General features: G+C 33.3%; 3 protein-coding genes and 1 long non-coding RNA gene across 6 annotated transcripts; 2 read left to right on the top strand and 2 right to left on the bottom strand.

Annotated features, from left to right (window-relative positions):
* The first annotated feature begins 2,859 nt into the window (after positions 1 to 2,859).
* On the top strand, positions 2,860 to 6,175 carry LOC106352095 (replication factor A protein 1-like). Its single transcript, XM_048748325.1, has 4 exons — positions 2,860 to 5,009; positions 5,128 to 5,395; positions 5,484 to 5,580; positions 5,836 to 6,175. Exons 1-4 carry the CDS (start codon positions 4,854 to 4,856, stop codon positions 5,903 to 5,905), a joined length of 591 nt encoding a protein of 196 aa, XP_048604282.1. The 5' UTR covers positions 2,860 to 4,853; the 3' UTR covers positions 5,906 to 6,175.
* Positions 6,176 to 6,178: 3 nt separating this feature from the next.
* Positions 6,179 to 8,776, bottom strand: LOC125581985. Its single transcript, XR_007319813.1, has 2 exons — positions 6,449 to 8,776; positions 6,179 to 6,369 (listed from the first exon to the last, which is right to left on the bottom strand). It is a non-coding gene; the product is annotated as an uncharacterized LOC125581985 (long non-coding RNA).
* Positions 8,777 to 21,612: 12,836 nt separating this feature from the next.
* On the top strand, positions 21,613 to 24,204 carry LOC106382631 (homeobox protein knotted-1-like 3). Of its 3 annotated transcripts, XR_007319812.1 has the most exons (7): positions 21,646 to 22,477; positions 22,584 to 22,704; positions 22,819 to 23,012; positions 23,379 to 23,510; positions 23,605 to 23,741; positions 23,843 to 24,106; positions 24,146 to 24,204. XR_007319812.1 is itself a non-coding variant. In XM_013822663.3 (6 exons), exons 1-6 carry the CDS (start codon positions 21,887 to 21,889, stop codon positions 23,880 to 23,882), a joined length of 1,215 nt encoding a protein of 404 aa, XP_013678117.2. In that variant the 5' UTR covers positions 21,613 to 21,886; the 3' UTR covers positions 23,883 to 24,204. The 3 variants fall into 3 exon arrangements, 2 of the variants coding, with proteins under 2 accessions (XP_013678117.2, XP_013678118.2); XM_013822663.3 differs by having other exon boundaries at positions 21,613 to 22,477; positions 23,843 to 24,204; XM_013822664.3 differs by having other exon boundaries at positions 23,851 to 24,204.
* A 648-nt stretch (positions 24,205 to 24,852) lies between these two features.
* BNAC02G40780D lies at positions 24,853 to 25,378 on the bottom strand. Its single transcript, XM_013819891.3, has one exon. It carries the CDS (start codon positions 25,310 to 25,312, stop codon positions 24,935 to 24,937), a length of 378 nt encoding a protein of 125 aa, XP_013675345.2. The 5' UTR covers positions 25,313 to 25,378; the 3' UTR covers positions 24,853 to 24,934.
* Positions 25,379 to 25,990: the final 612 nt, after the last annotated feature.

Genomic DNA, 25,990 nt, shown 5'->3' with positions numbered 1-25,990 from the left:
TTTTTTTTATCATTGAGACTTGGGAAAGTATAACTCATTAATGATTTTAAGTTGCGTTCCCATAGCAAATATTTATTTGCTCCTTTTGAGCTTTTAATAATTTTGATACTAAAAAATATTGTACTCACACTAGTTTTTTTCTTATAAGATCTCTTTATTTACTATCATGCTTATTTTTTCACTTTTTGTGAAAATATATTTTTTTGAAAGAAACTCATTAGATATTACCATGACCATATTTATATATACATTAACGTCTACGACTGTTTGTAGTCATTTCTTCAAGCAATAATGTGGTCATTTGTTTTTCAATATATAATGTCACATTCACTTTGAAGAATGGAACATAATGAAGTAGAAATAATCCATTTATCTTTTCTCAATAACTTTTTCTTTTGCTCGACAACAAATTATAAATTTAGAGTACTTTTACTTTACTTTTCGTTATATTGCCTCCAAGATAATAATATTTGCATAAAATATAGAATATGTTTTCTCTAATATCTCTGTATTAGTACTCATTTAGTACTCTTAGATTGTCAATCATAACGAGTTTTTATCAAATTTTGTGATTGTATGGTGGATTTATGGTCAGACGGTATAAAACCTCTTAGAAGTGATGGCAAAACAATAATTTATTTAAATCATGTAAAGGATGTTTTAAACTCCTTTGTAGATTCAAATAAAACAAAACGGTGTGTAGTGCGCAAATAAAACAGTTTTGCATATTATATATTTTGATTGATTTTAGAAAATATTCATACCCCATCAATAATATATTATTAAAGTCGTATGAATCTTAATCAAGGAAATCTATTGCAATCATATTATGAAATAAAAAGGATAATAACTGATTACTTTATTGTTTATATCTAAATGAAAAGCGTGTCAAACTACATGACTATGAATATTCAAATCTGTTATTTTATCAACCTATTCAAATTAACCAGATTTATTAAACCAGTTAATGAATATATCACTTCTTTTACTTATGTTTGCCGTATTCGATATTAGCCATTTTAGATTAAACAAAAACTAACCTTTATGGCTGCAGAGATAGATGACGTAAGGTGAGTCACCATGTATTCATCGAATGGACACCACCAGTTAGAAATGAATATATCACTTCTTTTACTTTTTTTTTTTTTTGCTAAATTGTAAATATCATTAAAAATTTAATGAAGGTTCGGTTACAAGTGATTGAAACCAAGATTTGCTTTCCAGCCGATCAGGTTTAAAGAACCGCAAAAAATTAAAAAAAACCTCAAAAAGCCTAAAATATTAACATCAAACAACCAACAATGGCTACTTGAAGTTAATATTACATTGTAGCACAAAGACAACCGTATTGAGCTCCCGTACCAAAGCACTTCTTAATCTACTGGTTTGAAGCAGCGATCAAGAGAATAACCTAAAGGCGAGTTCGATCGAGCCTCACCGAAGTGGCTCCTGGCAGGCATCGACGGAAGCGCCTAGCTCACACCCCGGAGCTCCGCTGGAGGAGGACGTCGACATAGCAAAGCCCAAGTTAACACAGAAGAAAGCCAGAATGTAAGCCTAAACTCTCACCGCTGAAGATGAAGAGCATGGTCAAGCGCAGACGGTCGTTTAACCCCTCATTCTGCTACGTGACACAGAGGATGCGGCGGAGAGAGCAAGTTACATATCAGCTATCTGCCGAGAGCTTTGGAACGGGAATTGAAGCACTGAAGGAGAACAATACTCCTTAAAGCAGGTGACCTGATGGAAAAAGAGAGCTTCACTTTTTCCGCAGGAGACGTCAACACGAAGGGTTTTTCTCAAGACCCTAGTAGCAGACGATGAGAGCAGAGAGGAGAAGCCCACTTTTCACTGAAATACACCATGGGAGTCGTCATTCGAGCTAAAGAAACAGAGGTCCTCGGTGGTGTGCCTCACAACCACCCTTCACTCAGAGAGAGGAGGAGTTCTGCGTAGACCCTGGAAATTGCCCGCTAGAATAGACCGGCTGGGGCGAGACGGCGAAGCAGAAGCGAGATGGCACGACTCGTCGAAGCTTCTGGCGGATCTCGGATCTTAGATTTGACCCAAATCCAAGCGCAATCGGCGACTAGAAGCAGATCCAGGGCTCCCAGAGCTATCACCGACCTATCTCGCCTCGCTGGTGGTCCAGAGGAAACAAAGACCCTTTGATTCCAGTTAGTTCCGGCGGAAGAGACCCCATCGGACCCAGACATACCAAGTAAGGAGGAGAGACAAGGAGAAGATAACAGAAAGTGAAAGCGATGAAACACAATAACAAGTTGACGGGGGAGAGGGAGACCGACGACGGAGGTACCGTCAGTCGCCTGAGAGTGAAAAAAGTGAGGCGGCGGCTTAGGGTTTTCGATTTGGGAAAGGAGAGACTAAATGGAGAATTTCACTTCTCTCTCCTCTCTCTAACGAGTCTTATTAATTGTGGCCAAGTTTTTCCACTTCTTTTACTTATGTCTGCCGTATTCGATATTAGCCATTTTAGATTAAACAAAAACTAACCTTTATGGCTGCAGAGATAGATGACGTAAGGTGAGTCACCATGTTTCCATACATGGTGATTATGAGTATGTGTATTCATCGAATGGACACCTCTTTTACTACAAGCAAAAGTCATAACACATAAAATCAAGATATTAATTTTTTTTTCATAAATTCTTAAGTTAAATAAGTTTGATTAAACTAATAATGATAATAATCTGTTGATATAGTTTTACAGTCAAACATATGTATCTCGTGCAATAAGTTTTACTCATGCTATCGTTCAATAATGACAGAGTCAAACCAAAACTAACTTGCAGGCGTTATAAATTTGGCAAAAAAATATATGACTAATTGAACTATCTATTTTCATATGTGTACTGAATTTAATTTTATAAATAGTTAAACTAAGATGATATAGACATCCCCTAGACTATATTTGAGAAGTGATTTTTAAAAATTTGCTTACATGTCATCTCTACAAAGACTCTCACAAAAAAAAAGATAACATGGCACACTTAAATAGATGACATGGCTTATGAAAAAGATGACATGGCTTGTGAATACTTAAAACTATAACATTATTCCCCGAAGGAAAACTATATGGAAAATATATGATTCCTATATTCAATCAATATGGAAAATATATTATTCATATATTCAATGACGTGAATGTTATATATATATCATTCATATTACCTTGCAATAATTATTTAACAAAAAGCTTTAGGCCATGTCGTCTCACACACCTAAAAAAAATTCTTCTTCTCTTTTGACCAACACTTATTCAGCTGAGGAAAAACTCAAACCCCTGCAGATTCCTATCGACGATGATAAAGAATACATCGAAGCTATTAAAGAAGCAAGTTTTTGGTGTTCAGCAAAGTGTCTTCGTCAACTGTTTTGTACAATGTTGCTTTCAAATAATACCATAACTCCAGAAAACATATGGAATGCTACTTGGAAAATACTATCAACAGATATATCATGTAACGAAAGGAAAAAAATGGATGATACAAGTAAGATCCTTTTTTTTCGAAAAAAGGAGGATAAGTAATACTAATTAAATTTCATTATAATGCTCAATGCTTATAATTTAAATTTGATTCTTTTCTTTCAGATTTAAATTTCTCAGAAGATCAAATTAAGAGTTTAGCTTTGGCGGATATCAAATCACTCATGCGTATCAATGGAAGCTCCTTGACAATATTTAAGATTTGAAATGCCTTATCAATAATATAATCTCCGTCTATTGTTAAACGGTGGCTTTGATTGCAATTCTATTTATCTTTTATGTTGTATTTTATTAATATTAATTTAAAATATGTTATTATAATTAAATAACAAAGGCATTTTTGTTCAATACTTAATAATCTTTTGATACCCTTCATATATACAATTTTTTCATTAGGCGTTTTCCTTGGTCTTCTAAACTACAAATTCTAGAACCTTGAAATACATTATTACGTGCACATGAGCTAGGCCTGGTGAGACAGTTGTGTGTGTTTTTTGGACACTTGCAGGTCTCTTGGCAACCATGCATAATTTCAGTTATTAAATAATCTCACCGGTTGGAAGATACATGCATGTATTCAATAGTTTAATAAATTACGAAGTCAATAAAATTAATATTAAAAAATCTGGTATGGATATACAAAAATCAATTACACGTGGTCATAATGATTCATATTCCAATTTATATTCCAAATTAAATATGTAAAAGTCACATCTTATTCCAACTAGGTATGCATATTTAGTTATGATTACTCTTATTTATGCATATTTAGTTATAGTAACTCTTATTTAGTTATGGTAACTCTTATTTATTACCATATTTAGTTATGGTAACTCTTATTTAGTTTTGGTAACTCTTATTTATTACCATATTTAGTTATGGTAACTCTTACAATTGCGTGACACGCATGTCATGTCGGTGACTTCGTGACTTCAATATTTCTTAAAGATGTAAATTTTACTTTTTTCACTCAATTGTTTTGTATATTTCCCATAAATAGTAAAACACAAAAGGAAAGAAATAATTATGGAAAATATATAATTCTCACGTGAATTTGACCTATTATGCTACATATAGTAACTATTACAATTGCGTGTCACGCATGTCATGTCGGTTCGTGACTTCGATATTTCTTAGAGATGTAAATTTTACTTTTTCACTCAATTGTTTTGTATATTTCCCATTAATAGAAAAACACAAAAGGAAAGAAATAATTATGGAAAATATATAATTCTCACATGAATTTGACCTATTATGCTATATATATATATATATATATGATAGACAACTTTAAAATTCACTACCCATATTAAAATTGCCCTCAAGTTTTACAAAGTTTATTGCAATGTCGATTATATCTAAGAAAAACAATTCCTTTGTTCTTGTGAAAAACATTGATTCCGCTGATGAAACACAAAAAATCAAAGTGAAGGTTCTGGTCCTCTGGAAGACCTACAAGAGTTCTGGAAACACTCATGAGATGGTGTTGATTGATGAAGAGGCTTGTTCTTAATCCCATAAAAACATATTTATTTATTTATAATTTATATGATTATATAAATTCATTCATGTTGTCTTAAAAGACCTTTTAGTTATCGTTGTTATTTTTCTGTTTATAGGGATCAAAGATTCATGCTCAAGTTGAAGAAAACTTGATGAAGAAACACCTAACTGTTCTGAAAGAAGGTGAAGCTGTGAGCATCAATACTTTCCAGTTGAAGGACTATCTTGGAGAATTTAGGACCAATCCTTATCCTTATAAGATTACATTCTTCAGAACAACTAAGGTCAAAGCAGCTGATGATTTTCTCGAGTATTATCCAGAAAAATATTTTTCAAACTTTGAAGAGATATTATCCGGAAAGCTAGACAAAAACATTTTGGTCGGTAAGTTATATTTTCTATTTTGAATAATTTCAAAAATATTCTTTTATTTAAATTTGGGATTTATGACAGAGTTTTTTGATATTTTCAGATGTGATTGGTCAAATTGTGAATATTGGACCAATGGAGCAGATAAAAACAAAGGGGAAGGATAACTCAAAGCTTGACAATATTCTACGAGATACAATGTGAGTTTATCGTATGATTCTTAATGTTCATTAGCTGAGTTTTTATAATGTAGTATTTTGATAATGGTGAGACTGACTATCAGATTTAAATTATTGTTAGGTTGTTCACGATTTCAAATTAGATTCAAGTATTGTGATGACTGAAAAATATTATTCCTTTCCTATCTTTTGAAAATAAAATGGAAAACCAATCAGATTTATCGTATGATTCTTAATGTTCATTAGCTGAATTTTAGTTTGGCAATTTTTTTTCAGATACATATCAGCATGTGAGCTACTTGGAGAACTCTTGCTTTTCCTACTCATTATCGGACTACATCAGTAGAAAAACTATCATTCCATCTCCCACGTCAACAACTGGTTGTTTACAATGAAGATGACCCCGTTGAAGAAGTACTAACCCGAATTTCTGTCGGGAAGTCCAAGTTTGTAGCCTGGATGGAGGCCAATAAGATATATCCAGAATCAAAAAATCTCACTTATGCAGACTTCCCATCGTACTTTGTCTGGCATCTAAAACCAGAATGTGGAAACCAAGGCGGAGGGGTTTTGCAATCGGAAGGATCACTTATGTGCCACCATCTTTAGGTGAAGTGTATTATTTAAGGGTTTTGCTAAAAATAGTCGAAGGTCCAACAAGCTTTGAAGAGATAAAAACAGTAGACGGCTGTTATCTTCCACAACTACTTATTAATTGAAACCTCACATTCCGAAGAAAAAGCTTCTTAGTTCCTCATCTTCCACATCTCTAATAGCCCTCGCGTGCGGTGAAAGTTTCACAACTTCATCCTAATATCCAGACAAACAGGATTCTTTAAATCCAATTCAAACAAACACTAGAGTAATCATAAAAGGGTTAATGCTCAACGGTAGTGGAGTTAGCAAAGCCACGATCAAGTGTAGTAACCCCCATTACAGGACCAGCGAACTGTCTTGCTCCTCCTCCTCCGGTGCTGTCTGTTTTCTCCACCCCTTCGCTGCTTTGTCCTGCTGAAGCTTTAACGCTTCGGGCATTATCACCACCGCTGAATCTTATTCTCAAGCACATTCTTCTCTCCAGCTTTAACGTGCACTTTATACATATAATAATTCTACTTTCATAACAAAATTTATATATATATATATATATATATATATATATATATATGTTATAAATAAATCATAATTTTACATAATAAAAGTATAAATACTAAAAGAATTTAACTATAACGTGCACTTTATACATATAATACTACTTTCATAAAAAAATTTATATATTTTATAAATAAATAATAATTTTACATAATAAATTATAAATACTAATTAACTTAACTATACCCGCGCTTCAGCGCGGGCGGATCACCTAGTAAACAATGAAATATGTAATCATCTCATATCTATATTATATATTACAAACAGATTGGCAATAAGGCATAATGCATGAACTTACAACGTATGTTTTCGTAAAATTAAATAGTTCATACCAAAGATACTATAACCAACTAAACCAAGCAATATCAAATTATTGCTCACTGTTAATTTAATTAGATCAATCAAAGAAAGAAAAATCATGTAACAGCCGATAGTTCAATCAAACATAATTTTTTTCTTTAACGCATAATTCAGTTCCAAGTAATTAGTATAGATCTTAATTCTTCTTAATCAAATTAATCAACAAGTTAGAAGTTAAAAACAAATACAGATCATTTATTGTAAAGCTTCGGTTGCAAGTCATCTAATAAGAATAATTGAATATTGAAACAAGCTACTCGTTGCAATATAACGAAATAATAACATAATAATCAGATCTAAATAATTGGTTAAAGCATGATCGTTTAAGTATGATATAAGAGTATGGAGAGTAATCCTTATCTTGATAGGTAGTGGTAGCAACATCAATCGAAGGGTCAATGAGGGATATGAAGACGACGTCTAAGATCAAAACGAAGTCGCTAAGCTAAGAGATTTATTTTTTTTTTTTACGGCTAGAATTAGAGCTTGCTGATAACGTGTTGTGAATCAAGAGAAAGAGGAAATTGGTTAATCTTATTATTTCATAGGTTGGTATATGCATATATATATATGATACAAGTTAGGGTTTATGAACTTTCTAGAACATGGGCTTTTGGACATATGATGTACATCCACGTAACTATTCATAACAATTTCATTATTCTTCTCCAAATGTTTTTTTTTGAACTGATTCTCCAAATGTTTGATCAAAAAAAAAATTCTTTCCGAATGCATGGCATGAACAGAAACAGGATAAAATAATGTTAAATTCAAATAGATTCTTACGAAATTTCATGCTATAAAAGGTCACAAGAAAACTAATATTCTAGAGAACAAATGTAAATTTGGATGAAGCTTATTTAACATGGACTTTGGACGTTTCAGTGAGAGACTTTGTTCCTCAGCTTGCATACACACATGCAGTATCTTTTGGTGGTATCTATGCATCTTTATGTTCTTGGTACAAAAAATCTAATCTATGTTGACAAATTTCAAATTTTATCATTTCGAAAATGGAAAATACAATAAATTGGACGCGGTTTTAGAGCAGAGTGAGGGCAAGTGAATGTTACATTTGACTTCAAAAGTAACGAGACTTTTTGTGATTCCATTTCACCGCACTCCATGGGGGTCTTTAATTTGTTCCCTCCGTAGCGCTTCATCCGTTGAAGTTCTTTGTTTCCTACTGACAAATTGCTTCTATATGCTAACCACAAAAATAAACTCAGAAATATTTGGTGGTCTTTAAGAAATACTCCCTCCGTTTTTTTATATAAGTCGTTTTAAAGGAATTTTTATGTTCCAAATTATATGAAGTTTTCGATTTTCTATGTAAAATTTATTAACACTTAATGTTATATGACCAATGATAATATACCTTCTATTTTATTATTCCATTGGTTGATTTGTGGTTAGGTAAATAATTAATGATGTTTTTGTTTAGAAAATATAAAAAATTATTGATTTTTTTAATCTATGTGCACAATTATAAAACGACTTATATTAAAAAACGGAGGGAGTATATGTTACAATGTTTGTGAGACGTGGTAAATATTATCTATGTTTATAAACAGCTATATCTTTTGTTAATTCTATAAAAGGAGATGCCTATATTGGTAATATTGGTAATATTGTCTGTGTATATGCAAATACAAGAAATTGAATACAGTGTATCTGGAAGAGGAAATTGGATTCAGTAGGTCATGTGATGTATGTTTTGGAACAATGTTGAAGCTAAATGGTTGAATGTGGAAGAATAAACTTTTGACTTTGTTGTTAGACAGTCTTATTCTTTCAGTTTTCATGAAATGAATGATATATATATATATATATATATTTATATCCCAGGTTCTAAAACGCGGGCGCCTAGCTGATTAAGCGTCCGACTAGGCGCGGGTCTTCCACCGCGATTTGGACCAAATCGACTCAATAAATCGGCTTGCCATAAAACTGCATTTAATTTGACGAAAATCGGACTACAAGCAGCATTTCGACTTGGAAATGCTGAGAGACCTTGTCATGTATATATAGGGTACCTCAACACCTCTCCTTCTCTTAGTTTGTTGTCGATGTGGGACAAATTTAAGTAGTTTTTAACTTTGTTTTCTTAAAATCACTAATAAAAAGAAATGAAAAGACTCCTCTCCTAAGATTCGAACCCGGCACCTCTTAAAACATCAAACGAATCCCGAACCATTGGACTATGATGTATTTATGTTTGGTTTTCGGTAGTTTTCACATATGTTAGTACATATACGTATATTTATAATAAAAAAGTACAAATAATTACTCCCCGAATACTCTCCGATTAGTTAACAATCGCTAGGTGTACACTAACCGCCCGACTCACGCCTACCGCAATCTTGGTATATATTTTTATATTGATTACAGTTTACTAAACATGATATGTTATTCATCGCGGGCCCATCTTGGATAGAAATAACTATCCCGCTAAATTTAATAATTTATAGTGTTAATTGTGGTGGTCGAGCTTGTGGCGGAAATTAATTTTCGTGTGATTAGTTAGACTTGGATGAATTGGGGGATACATCACAGACGAAATCATTACGCCTTAAATGGGCCAAGCCCGTTACAAACACTCAAACATCTTAAATCCGCCAATCTCCTTTCCCCCTAGTCCTCGCTCATCACTGCCGTGAAGTGATCAACCTCACCAATGAAAATATAATCTTGGTTAATCCTGAGATTAGAGGTGACACTATTATAAGTTGCATCGTCGTAGTAACTGTGGATGGAAGAAATCGGGATGTGTCATTTACCCATCATGGCCGGCTCATTTGGGGGAACAAGCGGTGCGATCCTCCCAGACCCAAACCCGTGTCCCCCGTATAATACTAATTAATGGATCTAATTTTTTTATAAATCTATATTTTTATATATAAAAAAATTATAAATATAATAAATAAAATTGAAAAGGGTCCAAAATTATTTGATATGTATATAGTTTTATTTTCATTACAAAATATATAAAATATTACTGATTAAATTTTAAAATATTTTAATCATTATCTGTATATAAATTTTAGAGGGTAAAAAAAATTTTTATTGCCCTAGAGCCCCTAAAAGTGTTGAGCCGGCCCTGCTACCCCATCATAGATTGTGAGGACCATTAGCTGCTTATCATTTTTCTTTATAAAAGTTATGGGCTGCAAATTTAGAACCAGCTGTATGTCTTTCAGAAATAGATTATTGCTTTCCTTCTTTCCGATTTTAGGTGGAGAAAATGACCTAAGATACTCAAATATGTCAAATTCATGACCAAAAGTAAGCAAGCAATGTGAGTGTGGTATGGTATGGCCAAAGACAGAAGCATCGAGAGTGAAAGAAGAAGAGAGTGGAGGAGTGGTCCATTCCCTTAAAGAATTGAACATTTATGAAAACACTCACTTCTCTCTGCTTTTCTCTATTTTTGGTGGTCCACTTTCCATGGAGAACAGTCTTATTTGGAGGGTCTTAACTTGAGGAACATGTAATGTCTTATTGCTCTTGACTTCTACATACCTCCTTTGACTCAACACTTATCTTTACCCTCTTTTCACATCCCCTAACATTACATGTTTATGGACTTGTACTAGTTATAACATTTAACATCAATAGTTTTGTCGTTCCTCTTGCTGGCTCTGCTATTTCCACTGATTGTGAAAGCTACTTAAGTTTATTTTCATGTTGGACTATTACATGATTTTCGGCAATAGGTAGGTTTCATCAAGGTCCGTTGTTCCTTCGGCTTATTGATTATAAGTAGGGGCTTTGTATCAAAGATATTTTTTGGGTTGTTGGATATTAAGATTTTTTTTTGAAATGTTATCTCTAGTCTCTGTGTACACAGTTCACACAAAAATGTATCATACACTCAACTTTTCTTGTTAAAGCTCAAATGACATGATTTAATGCCTGATATTCTAGTCTTTGTATGCGTATTTAACATGTCTAGATGCTGCATGCAAATATTGAGTGGTAATAAGCCAGTGTAAATGACAATTAATGGTACATGTATGTGTGAGTACTGTCGTTTAAACCCATCAAGTTACATTAGTTAATGCCTCTGATCTGTATAGATTATCTACAATGTTTAATTGAAATTTTGTCAGTTAGCTACCCTTCGTCTCCATCTCTACCCCACAAATTTGAATTTGTGAACTAATTCGTTTGACAAATCTTATATGTTCCCCCACTGTCGGAAAATTAATTGAGATCTCTATACATTTTATTTTCTTTCATTTCAACGCATACACACATTATACAGATTAAAGTCTTGTAAATATAATCTCTAATAGTTGAATCGGCTAGTAAAACTTAGACAGCTCTTGCTCCTATATGTGGATTAGTATTCTATATATATATATATATATATATATATGTAACCAAATGAAACATTGCTTGATATTGGTTGTTTCTCAAATCGGTTTTGCATTTAAATGGTGTTGTTCGTGCCCATTGATACATCACTCGGGAAGCGCGAATCAAAAGGAATACTTCGACTGGATCAGCGAAAGAAGAATCCTAGAGGATTCCCTGGATGATAACGAGAATAAGAGTTGCCAATTCACTGATTTATTTTACCCATGCATATTCATAAGAACTAGGCGGAGGAACATGACACTGAGGAATATGTGCATGACTTGAGTGATGAGACTGTACTTATTATAAATCAACACACGGTTAACTTCTTTTTATTTATTTGACATTCTAATCTACAATATGTTTATTCCGCATGAGCATCCTATAATCATAAACTCACAATATTTTTCGCAAATAAATAGTATAAATATACAAATCTGTCTATATTGTTTTAATAGTGTGTAGTCCTACTCCGGCAGCCTCTCCGCACCTCATTGCAATGTCAGGAGATCCAGACATTTTCAGATATGGTTTTTAACTGCTCTCAAAACCCATCGGTTGGGTTATTCAACGTCGATTTTGACTTCTTTGTGTTTCTTCGAACGCGGACTTTATGAATACAAGTGAAGCTTCTCTACGGGTCTCTTGTCTCCTTAGCGACATCTATCATTCGTCATGTTTTAGTTATTTTCGTTTATCACTTTACCGTCGAGAATCTCTCCGGTTGTAACCGACTTAGCCTTTGGGGTATTTAATTTTAATATAAGCATTTGGTGTTCAAAAAAAATAAAAAATTATGCATCTTTTTGGACAAAAGTATATATCATGCATCTACTGTTGCATAGTAAGCAAAACAGTATGTTACAGGGAACATTTGCCGCTTTTGCTATTAAATGATTCTCGTAACTAAAGTACAATATCTTACTTATGAATTTAGTGACCGAAAGTACTCCAAATTTAATTTATTTTTCGTTGTACCTTGTGTGAAATTGTGTTAGATGTGTTCAGCTTTAAAGAAAAAGAAAGAAGAAGGATCAAAAGGTTTTGAAAATGACACACTAGCTTCCATTGAAAGGAGTAAACGATGTATATAAAATAAGCCTCTCAGTTACGATGATCCAAAGGTAAAGCATATTGTTTAGTCACCTTCTATTATTTCCCTTATTGCATCTCTTATTTTACAAAGACATGCTAGTTTTTTTTTTACAACAAAGCATTATATTATTAGATTTACGGAACAAAACTTTCCTCTTGCAAAAGCTATGGACTTACAATTTTACATGTTTCACTAGACAATCTGCACATGTACGTACAATTGCGTTCAAACTTATTTTAGTTCAAATAGTAATTCAATTATAAATAATTACAAAAAACTTTGTAAATGTAAATATTTAAGGTTTTCCTTTCGTCAGATATTATAGATATTGAATTTTGAAAATATTTCATGAATTTTTTTGTCAGGTTATATTAAGAAAAATTAAATTTTTTTTTTTTTTTTTTTGTGAAGTAGGCAGGGGACCATTTGGCTATAGGTAAACAGTTGGATATATAGCACCTTCTCACCCCCTCACCGTCAACAACGAGTAGACCCCACGCGCTATAGTATTTGTTATATTACAAAAGTACACTGATTTTTTAAGAGTTAACGATAATTTAATCATTACGTACAATTAGACCATTTAATCAAATACGCTTATGCATAATATTATTCTACTTTGGTATTTTTGATTTTATATTTTTAATATAACAAGATTTTAAAAATATTTTACTCATATTATTTAATTAATTAAACTCATAATTGTTCTTAAATATTAATTTTATTTAAATCTGAATTTATTAACAATTAAATTATTAAATAGATAAAAAATACAAATTTCATAATCTTTTTATTAAATTTTAATAAAAGTATTATTACAAATTATGAAATATCTAGATTTTTACCATTTTTTAACAACAACTTACTTTATTTATAAATATAAAATAGTATTACAGAAACTTGCAAATAAGAAAAACAACATTACATAATTATTAGGACAGAACAACATCCCAAAGGAAATAAAATTTGAAGAAGAGTTGATTGTTCTTCGAGCTTCATATGTAATAGCAAATCTGTCCTTTTCCTTATGCCTACTTTTTTTCGAACTCTTACGATTTTCATATTTGGCTATCATCCATAAGATGGGATTCCAAACCTTACATTGTAACATAATTTTAAGAAAAAAAATCGCGCAAGTCTAATTTTAAGCAACGTTCTTTAAATCCGTCTCTTCTCTTCCACTAAGCCGGCGGCTGTCAGCATAAGTCTAGAAAAAAAATCTAAGACCGGTCCCTGGCGTTTAATTATTTAATTGGTTTTAATATGTTTTGTCGTGTTTGCACTGTTCTTGGAAAATAATTTATATATACTTATCCTTTCATTATTCGGGCTGCATCAATCCAGATGTACGGTGAGGATTCTCTTATCCTAAGACTCATGCTTTTGCTTTGGCGGGGACCAGTTGTGGTCCAGACAATATATCGACGCGTGTCTTTCGTTTTTGGGCGCGTGAGTAACGACGTGATTTGTGGTCGCCTTTTCTTTCTCTTTCATTTTGCCCTTTAACTTTTGTCTTTACACCGGCTATTTCCGGCCAACCGGTTCTCTTTGTTACACGGTTTGTGGTAATAAAAGTTTGTGGTGGAATCCTAGATTAAGCAGAACTAGCCATTAATTTTTCTTCGTTCACATTAATAATGAATGATTAGTTGAAACTATAGATTTTGCATGAGAAATTTATAAAGTTTTTCCAACATTTGTAATAGGTTGTCCAATAAGCAATTGATATTTTATTAATATTTTCTTATATAAAGTTGTAGACTTCTCGTTGTGGTAGGGACGTAGGGCCTTCGTCACCCTCCAACCTTTACGGGGGCGGCTACGTATCGCGTTGCTTTAGTTATGTGATTACTTGTAGAATATTCAGTGGATAATGGAAATTTTTTGCAATATCCTTAAGTCTAAAATAAAAGGACGAATAAATCAAGCTAAAGCTGGAGCAACCAAGTCAAGCGATATGATCGCTTTCGAATAGAACCAAAAGAAAGGGCAAGAGCATGAAACACATCATAGAGAAACGTACGTAAGTCATCCGACACCGCCGGCAAGAAAAAACGTTAGTCGTGATCAAGAGAACACTTGTCGTCCGCACAAAAGCTTTATGGCTTTTTAGATTGAGAAAAAGACAAAAATAGCACTAAATCAAGTTTATGTTTCCAAACTAGTACTCAAGGTCAAAAGTCACAAAATAGCACTTAATGTTTTATCAAAAGTCACAAACTTAGGGTTTAGAGTTAAAGGATGGGGTTTATGATTTAGGGTTTAGGGTTTAGAGTTTAGGGTTTAGGGTTTAGATTTTAGGGTTTAGGGTTTAGGGTTTAGGGTTTAGAGTTTAGGGTTTAGGGTTTAGAGTTTAGGGTTTAGGGTTTAGGGTTTAGAGTTTAGGGTTTAGGGTTTAGAGTTTAGGGTTTAGGGTTTAGAGTTGAGAAATGAGGTTTTGGGGATAAGATTTCAAATTTTGAAAAATAAAAAAATTAAAATTTTCAAAGGATAAACTTAGAAATGTGCTATTTTGGTCATTTTAGTTTTTGAGTGCTATTTTTGTGATATAAACTTAGAAATGTGCTATTTTGGAGATTTGCCCATTTAGATTTTAAGACTAATATTTAGTCTGACGAAAAATATATATATATTGTTTTACGAAGATGTGAGATTGATTTATTGTGTTGGGTGCGAAAGATTGATCAAAATTAACCTTGAATTTATATTTTAAACACAAAAATTAGGGTTAGTTATTTACCAAAAAAATAAAAAAATTAGGGTTGGTTTTGATCAGTGTTTTGCACCCTAAATTTTACCATTATCGTTACAATATGAATTGGTGTACTATCACAATTTGTATAGAAGAGGAGTCTTTGTTAATAATTTTCCAGCGATCTTCTCGGACTATCTCTAATGCTTAACTTTATTTGTTACTCTTATATAAAGTAACTTTATAATATAGTGATGATAAAAAAAAATTACATTAGGGTTGGAGTAAATATAGAGTATCATTGAATTGACGATCCACTAGAGCAAAGAAGTTTTTCAAAACGTTTCCTACTTCATATTTTTCGAGAAGCAAGAAAGTCCAGAGAGCTCGTGAGCAATCATCGACAATGGTAAGGAAATATGATGCTCCGCATGAAGATTTTTCTCTATATGGTCCCCATAAGTCACAGTGGATTAAAGAAAACAAATCATCTGCTTTATTAGAACTGTCTTGAAAAGTTACACGAGTTTGTTTAGCTCGATTGCAAGTATCACAAAGCTCATCTAAATCACTATTGCTTGTAGAGAATTTTCCTAAATCTGAAAGATAAGATAACACTTTCGACGATGGATGACCCAAGCATCGATGCCACAGATTCCTAATATCCTTCTTGTTGGCGTGATTGATTTGAGGAAGAACCGAACCAGTAAGATGATAAATCACGTCACGCTCTTCACCCGCACCAATCAAAGTCCTCAAAGCAAGGTCCTGTATTACAGAAAACTTTTTAGTAAATATGACACAGCTGGCAATATCATTAAGCAACCGTGACACTGAGATCAGAGTAATAGAGAGCTGAGGTGCATAGAGCACTTGCTGCAGAATAAGTTTTCCACCAAGATTTAGTGTGCCATAGCGTGTTGCCCAAGCTACACCTCCATCCGGCAAGGATATAGCCACCGAGTTGATTGACTTTAGATTAGTCAAGAGATTTATGTCTCCGGTCATGTGATGCGAAGCTCCAGAGTCTATGACCAAATCATACTTACTATGTGTCCCATAAAGGATGAGTTGTTGTTTCTTACCAGAGAGTTTGTCTTTGGTTTGTTTCTGGTTGACAAAGTTTGCAATAGAATTCCATTGGGTCTGCGTGAGATTTGGAAAACCCGAATCTGTGATTGAGGAGTCACTGCTACCATTCTGTGAAGGCGTTTGGGTTCGAGCTACATCCACTTGATTTGCAGAAGGTCCACCACGACCTCTTCCTCTGCCTCTGTAAGATCCTCTTCTTCGTCCAGATGAGGAACGTCCAGGAGATGACGTTGAATCACCAAACCATTCGGGGTAACCGATTAACTTGTAACATTGATGCTTCTCATGCCCTATTTTTCCACAATGAGAACACGACACCGACTGGTTCTGTTTTGTTGTTGTAGATGCAGCGGTTGCAGAGAAGCCTACTGCTCCGGCTGTTTCGGGTTTTTCTTGAGTAACCTCCAGGTGTCTCTCTTCTTGTGTGATTTGAGAGTAGACAGTCTTTATGTTATACTCGCCGAGACGACTCAGCAGGTTGGATCGTGCAGTTCCAAATCTGCTCTTATCAAGTCCCATAAGGAACTCATGAATCAATATCTTTTCTTGTGTCTTACAGAATTTCTTCATTAAAGGACACACATCACTTCCGCAGCAACAATTAAAGTATGCCTCGAAAACAGACAGATCATCCCAAAGAACCTTTAGCTTCCCGTAGTATACTTCCACTGCTTGTCCGTCTTGTTTGCAAGCAGCAATGTCGGCTCTTAGTTGGTGGACACAGGTATCATCCCCAGATGAGAATCGAGATTTGAGGTCAGACCACATTACGGAAACATCAGAAACTAGAGATATTGATGTTCTGAGATGTGGCTTGATGCTGCTGTATATCCATCTTATGATCATGACGTTAACCATCTCCCATCGTTCAGCTTCGTTTTCATCTGTAGGTCTTTTTAGGGTTCCATTGATGAAACCCAACTTTCTCTTTGTCCGAAGAGAATTTGTCATGAGCTTTGCCCATCGTTCATAATTAGATCCGTTTAACAAAAACGGAGTCTGTACTTGCCCTGTGTGATCAGATGCATGTAAAAAGTATGGTGAGATCAAGCTTCTATCGCTACTTGCGATTTCTTTTTCGGAACCTGACATCATTATCTTATTCTTGTAAAGCAATCGATTACAGGCCAAAGGGAGGCTCTGATACCATGTAAAGCTTTGTAAAGCTATGTAAAAACTCTCTCTTTCGTATACTTATTCATGTGTTCAACGCATACATATATATATGAGAAGGTTTCATAAGAGATAACTTCCATCCCAAGTAAAGATAGATCCTAAAGGATCCTACATCCTAAGTTATTAGAAACTTAACATTTATCATATTAGGAAACATATATATGATATATCTAATAGTGGCTAAGAAATGAGGCATTGAACACCAATGGTCATGAGATGAGTTCGAAGACGCACGTATGGTGAATATTTTGGTGGGAAAGCACTACATCCTCATTTTTCGGAACCAATAACTCGATGAACATTTTATTTCGAAGTTGTATAATGTGTTTCTGTTAGTAGATGTGTTCGTTCATGAGGTCCAATTAGTGCTGAAATGAGACAATGTCATCTTGAGCAGTGCCGGTCCTGAGATATTTCGGGTCCAATGCGAAACCAAAAATATGGGCCCAAAATGACAATAAAAATTTTAGTTACGAAATTAAAAGTGAATTTACAATATTTTCAAGATTGCAAAAGTTTATCAATCCTAGAAATTATCTATTTACTCTTTTTATATTATAGACTAATGAAAAAAATATTCAAGGTTTTATTATGTTGCAATTTGATTAGGATCCATTCTTACATTTGTTACAAAAAAAAACAGTATAAATTGTAAGCTTTCAAGTGTATAAAATTATAGGCCCCATACCAATATTTCTTGAGTATCTGCTCAAGACCGGGCCTGATCTTGAGTTGTGGGAGATGATGTTCTCTATGGGGTGTAAAAATATAATGAGGATTGATTTGGTAATGTTGAATCCTTTCGAGTGATTCAGGGCGATACCCAATATAAGTGATGTTGAGTTTTAAGAAAAACGAGTAATAGATGGAGGCATGAAGCAAAATGTAAAATTGAGTTTATTATACAATATCATACTTAGAGTATGATTAATGCGGGTGAAGAAGTTCTTAGCGTAATATAAGATACGGTCTTTTAGTTTTTAACTAAAAAAACTAAGAGACGTCTTTATATCTCTTATTTAAGAGACGTCTCTTAATTTTTTTAGTTAAAAGTTAATATACCGTATCTTATCCCCTATATATTAATCTTGGAGCATTACAACATGTTTTCGTAGCCAATTGTCATCACCAGAATGATTCTTAGAATTGTTAGAAAAATAAGTTGGTCCATATAAACATATACTATGCTTTTCATTAAACTAACTATCAAATTAATTAATATTGTACAAAATAATATTATTTCTTCCTTAAATAAAAGCTACGAAATACCTAATATGGTTAACATATATATGACCATTAATGATTATGAATAATACATATTTGATAAAAAAAAAAATTTTAACCTCTCTTTTTTTTTGTTTAATTTTATACTATTAAAAGAAATTAAACAATCACATTAAGCATATAATAAAAGACGTCAAAAAACATATAATAAAAAAATTATTTTTTTATATGTTATATTTTGAATTTTTAAAAACGACTATAAATTACCAAAAATGTAAAAGTCCCCCATTGAGGATTTTGTGATCTGGTTTAACTTTTTTTTTCAAGCAAAATACAAATGATCATATATCATAGGGGTGAGTGTTCGGATACACGTTCGGATTTGTATCAGATATTTCAGTATAAAGGTATAGAATCCGTTCGAATATTTCTACACTTCGAGTCAGGTTCGGGTATTTTATGTTCGGGTTCAGATATTTTGGGTCAGGTTCGGATATATAAATTTTGAAGAAAAAGTAAATAAATTATTCATTGTTTAAGTTTTTTGTATTTAAAATATATTTTAACTTAACTGATTTTCTAATTTTTAAAGATTAAACTATTAATAGGTTTGGAGATAAAACTTTAAAAATAGAAAGACACTAATTTAGTTGTTGTTTTGAAATTTTAGATGCAGCTTTTGTTAAAGCAAGAAACAAGAGCTTGATATGTATTTTAAGTGAATAGCAAATGATTATGTCCATAATTATACGTATATTATCTAATTTTGAGCAATAAGCATCATTAATATAAATATTTTGAATAAAATGAGAGAAATAAACTAGAAATATTGGGTTAAGTATACTTATGTTTGATTATCTTTGGATATCTATTCGGGTTCGGATATTATCCATTTGAATTCAGATATTATCCGAACTGGTGAAATAAGTAATTTGTTTTGTTGTTTTAATTAGATTATTTTTAGACCGAGGTGGTGAATATATACGAGACAGACATTTATATTTCGAGTATGTACTTATATTTTATAACAGCTTGATATATTAAATTTGAACACTAACCTGTTAATATACGGTGATTTTTTTTCAAAATTTTTGATTTTTAGATATGTATATGGAGTGAAACTAATTTTTACAGATATCCATATTTTTAATTGATACTTATGTAATTCACTGAATTCATAAAAGAAGTAAAAAAAAAAACTTAACTCATATCAATGAAACAAAGACGAGAACGAAAGCATAGAAAATAAAATTTCTTATGGAGAGTCAATAATAAACAAACCGAGAGCAGAAAACCTAATCCTCTTTCGTCATTATACAATCGATATTGCTTATTTGGTTTTGGTGATTTGTGTCAGCCGCAAAACTTAATTTCATTTCGTGTATATGAAATCTTAAAAATAATTAAAATAAGATGTAATACGTTAACTCTTCAATAACGATGATATATTTAAGAGACCAACATTTGTATTCGCCATTTTATAATCGAATTGTAGTGTTGCAAAATGTTAAAATCATTTTATAAACAAACATTATTATAAAAACTCACTCCGTGCATGCGCGCAAATTACCATCTAGTATTATGTTAAAAACCTTATCCTTAGAAATTTGGATCGATCATGCTCTTATAATCTTATTTACTCCCTCTGTTTTTTTATATAGGTAGTTTTAGGTGAATGCAAAAATATTAAGAAAGTTATTAAGTTTTTTTAAAGTAGCATTTGATATATATATTAGGTGTAGTTAAACCAATCATAAATAAACATATAATATATTATTTGATTGATCACACTGTACCCAATAAAAATAAAAATTACTTAAAATTATGAAAACTATTTATATTTTGAAACAAACAAATTTTACTTACACTATTTGCGATAAAAAATCGAGGAAGTACTTGTTTGTTTCTTAGTGAGATACACCGCCTGGTCCGACAGTAAAAATATAAGCGTCAGACACACGCGCATGTACATCCAGATACGTTGCGTTTGGAAATAGAACACGTATCATTCTAGCCTTAAAAAATAGTAAATTACATTTATTATTTCTCAACAATATAAAAACAAAACAGCCGAGCGAAGGAGAGTGCAACGACCTTGCTTCACCGTCCGATCCAAATCAATCCAGTCGCCACTAACAATAAACGACTCAGATTAATCCACGACAACCTACTTTCTTTAATTACCTTTTTAGCGTGACCTAATCTTTTTATTTTTTCATTACTCACTATTTTTAGTCTCTATGTGGACCAAAATGATTGGTAAGGAGATTTTTTTTTTTCCTTAGCCAAAATAATATTCTTTCCGTTTCATAATTGTTGATATTTTAGAAATTGTCTATTGTTTCAATATAGATGAAGTTTTGATATATTTATATTATTTTTAACTTTACCAAAAACTGTGTTACCAATTAATTAGATTTTGCAGTTATTTTTTTAATTGGTTTAATGATTTTTAAATTATATTTGTAAAATTACTTTTTAGATAAAAATAGATTTCTTAATCTATGTGCAATAAATCAAAACATTATGAAAAAAAGGGAGTACTATTGTCAACCATAACTAAAACTTATTTACTTGAACTGGAAATACTTTTTCTAAGTATTATTATTGCCTAAAATACTTTGATATCATTAAAATATTTTTCTCTTCCCAAAAACTTAAATAATATCTATTAGAAGTTAAATTATATGCTATACGCCTATACTGTATTAGGATTTGAGTTTAATACTATAATTTATTATTTAGGAAGTTGAGTTATGATAAATATTAAGGGTTTGAAGTAATTAAATCATTTTATTTTTAATTAATAACTTTTAACGTATTATTTTTGTTGTAATTTATTATTGTCTAATTTTTTTTTGCTCTACTAGTAACTAGTCTGATTTTTTTTTTTTTTTTTAAAGAAGAGAATAAAAAGGTCTTCTCTCTCATTCGTCTCGACCTCTCAGCTCTGTGCAAGTCTGCACACCCACACATATATACTCATATATATTTACATACACATGAAATTTTCTCTGACACTTTTTCGTTTAAATAAAGAAAAAGATAAAAAGTTTTTTCTGTGGATTGATAATTGAAACAATCGTCGTAGAAGCAGAGATTCAACCTTCTCCTTTCTTTATCTTTCCCTCTCACAAACAGAAACTTTTCAAAAGAAGAAAATCACCGAAACGATGGCGTTTCACCACAATCATCTCTCTCAAGACCTCTCTTTCAATCATTTCACCGACCAAGACGGACCTCCTCCGCCGCCTCCGCAGCAGCAGCAACATTTCCACGACGCTCCGCCTCCAAATTGGCTCAACACGGCGCTTCTACGCTCCGACAACAACAACAACTTCCTCAACCTCCACACCTCCGCCGCAACCACCTCCGATTCTCCTTCCTCCGCCGCTGCTAATCAGTGGCTACCCCGTTCCTCTTCCATCCTCCAGCGTACCGAAAACAACAACAGCTCCGACGCCGCCGTTGTCATCGACGAAGGAGGAGCAGAGACGATGATCGGCGGCGAGAACAAGAACGACGGAGGAGGAGGAGCTGTGAGCTGGCAGAATGCGAGGCAAAAGGCGGAGATACTCTCCCATCCGCTCTACGAGCAGCTTCTGTCGGCGCACGTCGCGTGTTTGAGAACCGCGACGCCGGTTGATCAGCTTCCGAGGATCGACGCGCAGCTTGCTCAGTCGCAGAACGTCGTCGCGCAGTACTCTGCTTTAGGAGCCGGACAAGGACTCGTCGGCGACGACAAAGAGCTTGACCAGTTCATGGTAATTATATAAGATTTGACTTTGACAGAAAATTTAAAACATTTTCTGTTCTGTTCTGTCGGAAACTGATCTGTTCTGTTTTCATGTTTTGTCTTTACAAACGCAGACGCATTATGTTCTGCTTCTGTGTTCTTTCAAAGAGCAACTACAACAACACGTGCGTGTTCATGCAATGGAAGCTGTAATGGCTTGTTGGGAGATTGAGCAGTCTCTTCAAAGCTTAACAGGTGAGAGAGAGAGAGAGAGAGACAATGTTTCACCATTGTAGTTGACAAGACATGCTCTGTTTTGTTGTTAAATTTACAATAATTGTCGGGACATGTGTGTTGTTGGTGAGATAGGCGTGTCTCCAGGAGAAGGCACGGGGGCAACAATGTCTGATGATGAAGATGAACAACAAGTAGAGAGCGATGCTAATATGTTCGATGGAGGAGGAGGCTTAGATGTCTTGGGGTTTGGTCCTTTGGTTCCTACTGAGAGCGAGAGATCTTTAATGGAGCGTGTTAGACAAGAACTCAAACATGAGCTCAAACAGGTAATTAAGCAATAATCATTCAATAACTCGTTCTTTTCTCACCAGTGTTCTAAAAATCGGTATAGGCGATGCCTAAACAGCAAATCAAACCTAAACGAAACGATTTTCTTTAACCGATGTTTTAAAAAATCGGTTCTAGCACCCGTCTAATCAATAGTTCTCTATAAAACGTTTCATTACCACTAACTAGCGATTTTTTGAACATTATCTTGTCTCTGACTAACACCACCCAGTACTTTAATCACTTTGCAAGCCTCTAAATGGTTTATTATATATCTTCCGAGTCAAGTAGTAGTGTATGGTTTGAACTATATGCAAAATTACAAGTAGTAATGTAGAAGCTTTGTTTGTTTGGTGTGAAAATAGGGTTACAAGGAGAAAATAGTAGACATAAGAGAGGAGATACTAAGGAAGAGACGAGCTGGGAAATTACCAGGAGACACCACTTCTGTTCTCAAAGCATGGTGGCAATCTCATTCCAAATGGCCTTACCCTACTGTGAGCTCTCTCTATCTCTCTCATTAATTTTCTTCCATTTAGTGAAAATCAGAAGTAATAACAGTGAGGTAATGACAATATTTGATTTTGTCAGGAGGAAGATAAGGCGAGGTTGGTGCAGGAGACAGGTTTGCAACTAAAGCAGATAAACAATTGGTTCATTAATCAGAGAAAGAGGAACTGGCATAGCAATCCATCTTCTTCCACTGTCTTGAAGAACAAACGCAAAAAGTACACAATATTTACATAACACTTTCTTTTTTGGTCTTAAAGACATATCCGAAAACGTATAGATTTGACTCGAGTCTGAAACAACTTTGTGTGGATGCAAGCAATGCAGGTGACAGTAGCGGAAGAGAGCGTTTCACGTAGAAAGAACAAAGTATATGGAGTGAATTTGGGATCTGGATTGGATGGGATTCGAAGCAGTGTTTAGGGGTTAAAGTTGGGTTTATACAGGAGAGGGGACAGTATTAGAAAGCAACTTTTTGTGCAATCACAACATAGTACGTAGTTTGGTTATGTGATGCCATATATTTTATTAGTAGTACACACAAACCAAAGATGAAATAAGATGATTCAGGCTTTTGTTTGATGTTTTTTTTCTTCAATGGGATATAGTTTGTATGCATGAGTTTTATTATGAACCATCATCAGCATGGTATCTTGTGAATAAGACAGTGAATGGAGGTCATTGGGATGCACAGTTTCTATATAAAGAAACATCTCCATACTTGGTAGGCTTTAATGTTTTCAAGTGCTTTTGTTTTGTTTATTGCGTAACACTTGGGAGTTGGGAGTAATACTAAACTACATGTGGTTCATTTGCTTTGCTTGCTTCACAACGTCAATATATATATATGACTTGAAAAGTAAATAGATATAAACATAACAAAACATATGCATCAAAGACACCATACTTGCTCACTGTACACAATGCCACCGCCTCATCCAGCAACTGTTTTGTCGGTTAGATATAGATCCTGTCGTCAGAGATATTTTTCTTGCTCAATGGGACCATGAACAATGCACAGGATTGTTCTACCGCTAGTTATCCAATCTTTAGATTAATCTCTTTCAGTCTTTAACAAATCTCTCTTCTGTTATTATCTATTTTTTTGCTGTCTTCTTGTTTTTGGTAATATAATTCAACATTTTGTCCACACAAGTATATCTATCTAGGCACATAAGAAGAAGCTATACCAAAACAAGTTGTTCTCTAAAGGAATGTTCTAGTTTATAACGTTAATCAATTTAGTCTATAGCCATTACTCACCTAATCACGTTTTTAAAAATCTAAACTTGAAGTGGTGAATGATGAACATTAAGTTAAACACGAAACTATATAATTATGTTTGTATTAACATATAATAACACAATAAATAAAAATAGTTACAAAATGAGAGATAAACACCAAAAAAGTATCAAACTTTAATAACAACCGGAGCTACATACCTCTCCGGTGAGGGATTATCACCTCCCTCATCAAAATTAAGACTATAGTTTTCAAGATCGTAAGTGAAATCAACATCCCTCTTCACCTTCTTCTTCTTGCTAAAACTTCTTATAAAGTTTTTCCACTTTGGCCCCGCAATTTTCTCAGAAATCTCCTTTAGCACCTTAAGTTTCCTGCTCCACCAGCTTTCACTTCTTTCTTCCTGCAAGTTACCGCTCCAGCCACTGTCTCCACCTCCTACTCTTCGCCACCGAAACACATGGAACCTACGGAGATACCCACACCCGCAAAACGTTGCCGTTTTCTCGTAATTATCAGAGAGTAGATTTTCTTGATCTGTGGCCATGAAAGAAAGAGAGTGTGCTCTTGTCTTTGAGAAGATACCAGACTGATATATACACAAAGGTGAGTGAGATTAGGCCACGAGGCGTTCCGACCGTTGGATGATGTAAGTGATGGGATCTGTTATTGGACTGTTGTTTTGTAATAGCGTGACGGTAGTGTGAGAGGAGTGATTGTATTATTCGCTGGCTAATTATGAAAGACAGCTGTGAAGGCGGGAGCGAAACCGTTGCTTTCTTTATTTCTTTCTTTCTTTTTTTTTTTTTTTTTTTTTTTCTGTAATGATTTTTATAATTTTTATTTTTTGAAATGATTTTGTTGAGTACATAAGTTTGGTGCATAATAGAATATAAATCCACTGAGATTGCGTTACCTGAAAAAAGTGAAAGTGTCTACGATTATATATATATTTTTTAAACTAGTATATTCGGCTATGTCGAGATATTAACAAAAAATATCAAAAAGTACTTTCAAAATTGATTTACACAGACGATGTTAAAAGTGATGTTTGCTTGTGGTGATAATGTAACATCTAGCGAATTTCTTATTTAATAAATGATTTGTAATTTTACATATATATATATATATATTGTTTGAGATAATTTATAAATAATATGAAATTAATATGTAAAAAGATCCAAGTATATAATAGTGGTGTTTAATGAGAGAAATAAATAACAAA

This window comes from Brassica napus, chromosome C2 (assembly GCF_020379485.1).
Source record: "Brassica napus cultivar Da-Ae chromosome C2, Da-Ae, whole genome shotgun sequence".
In the NCBI taxonomy this organism is placed as follows: domain Eukaryota; kingdom Viridiplantae; phylum Streptophyta; class Magnoliopsida; order Brassicales; family Brassicaceae; genus Brassica; species Brassica napus.
The sequence above is the reverse complement of the archived record's forward strand: the minus strand, read 5'-3'. Positions and strand labels throughout refer to the sequence as shown.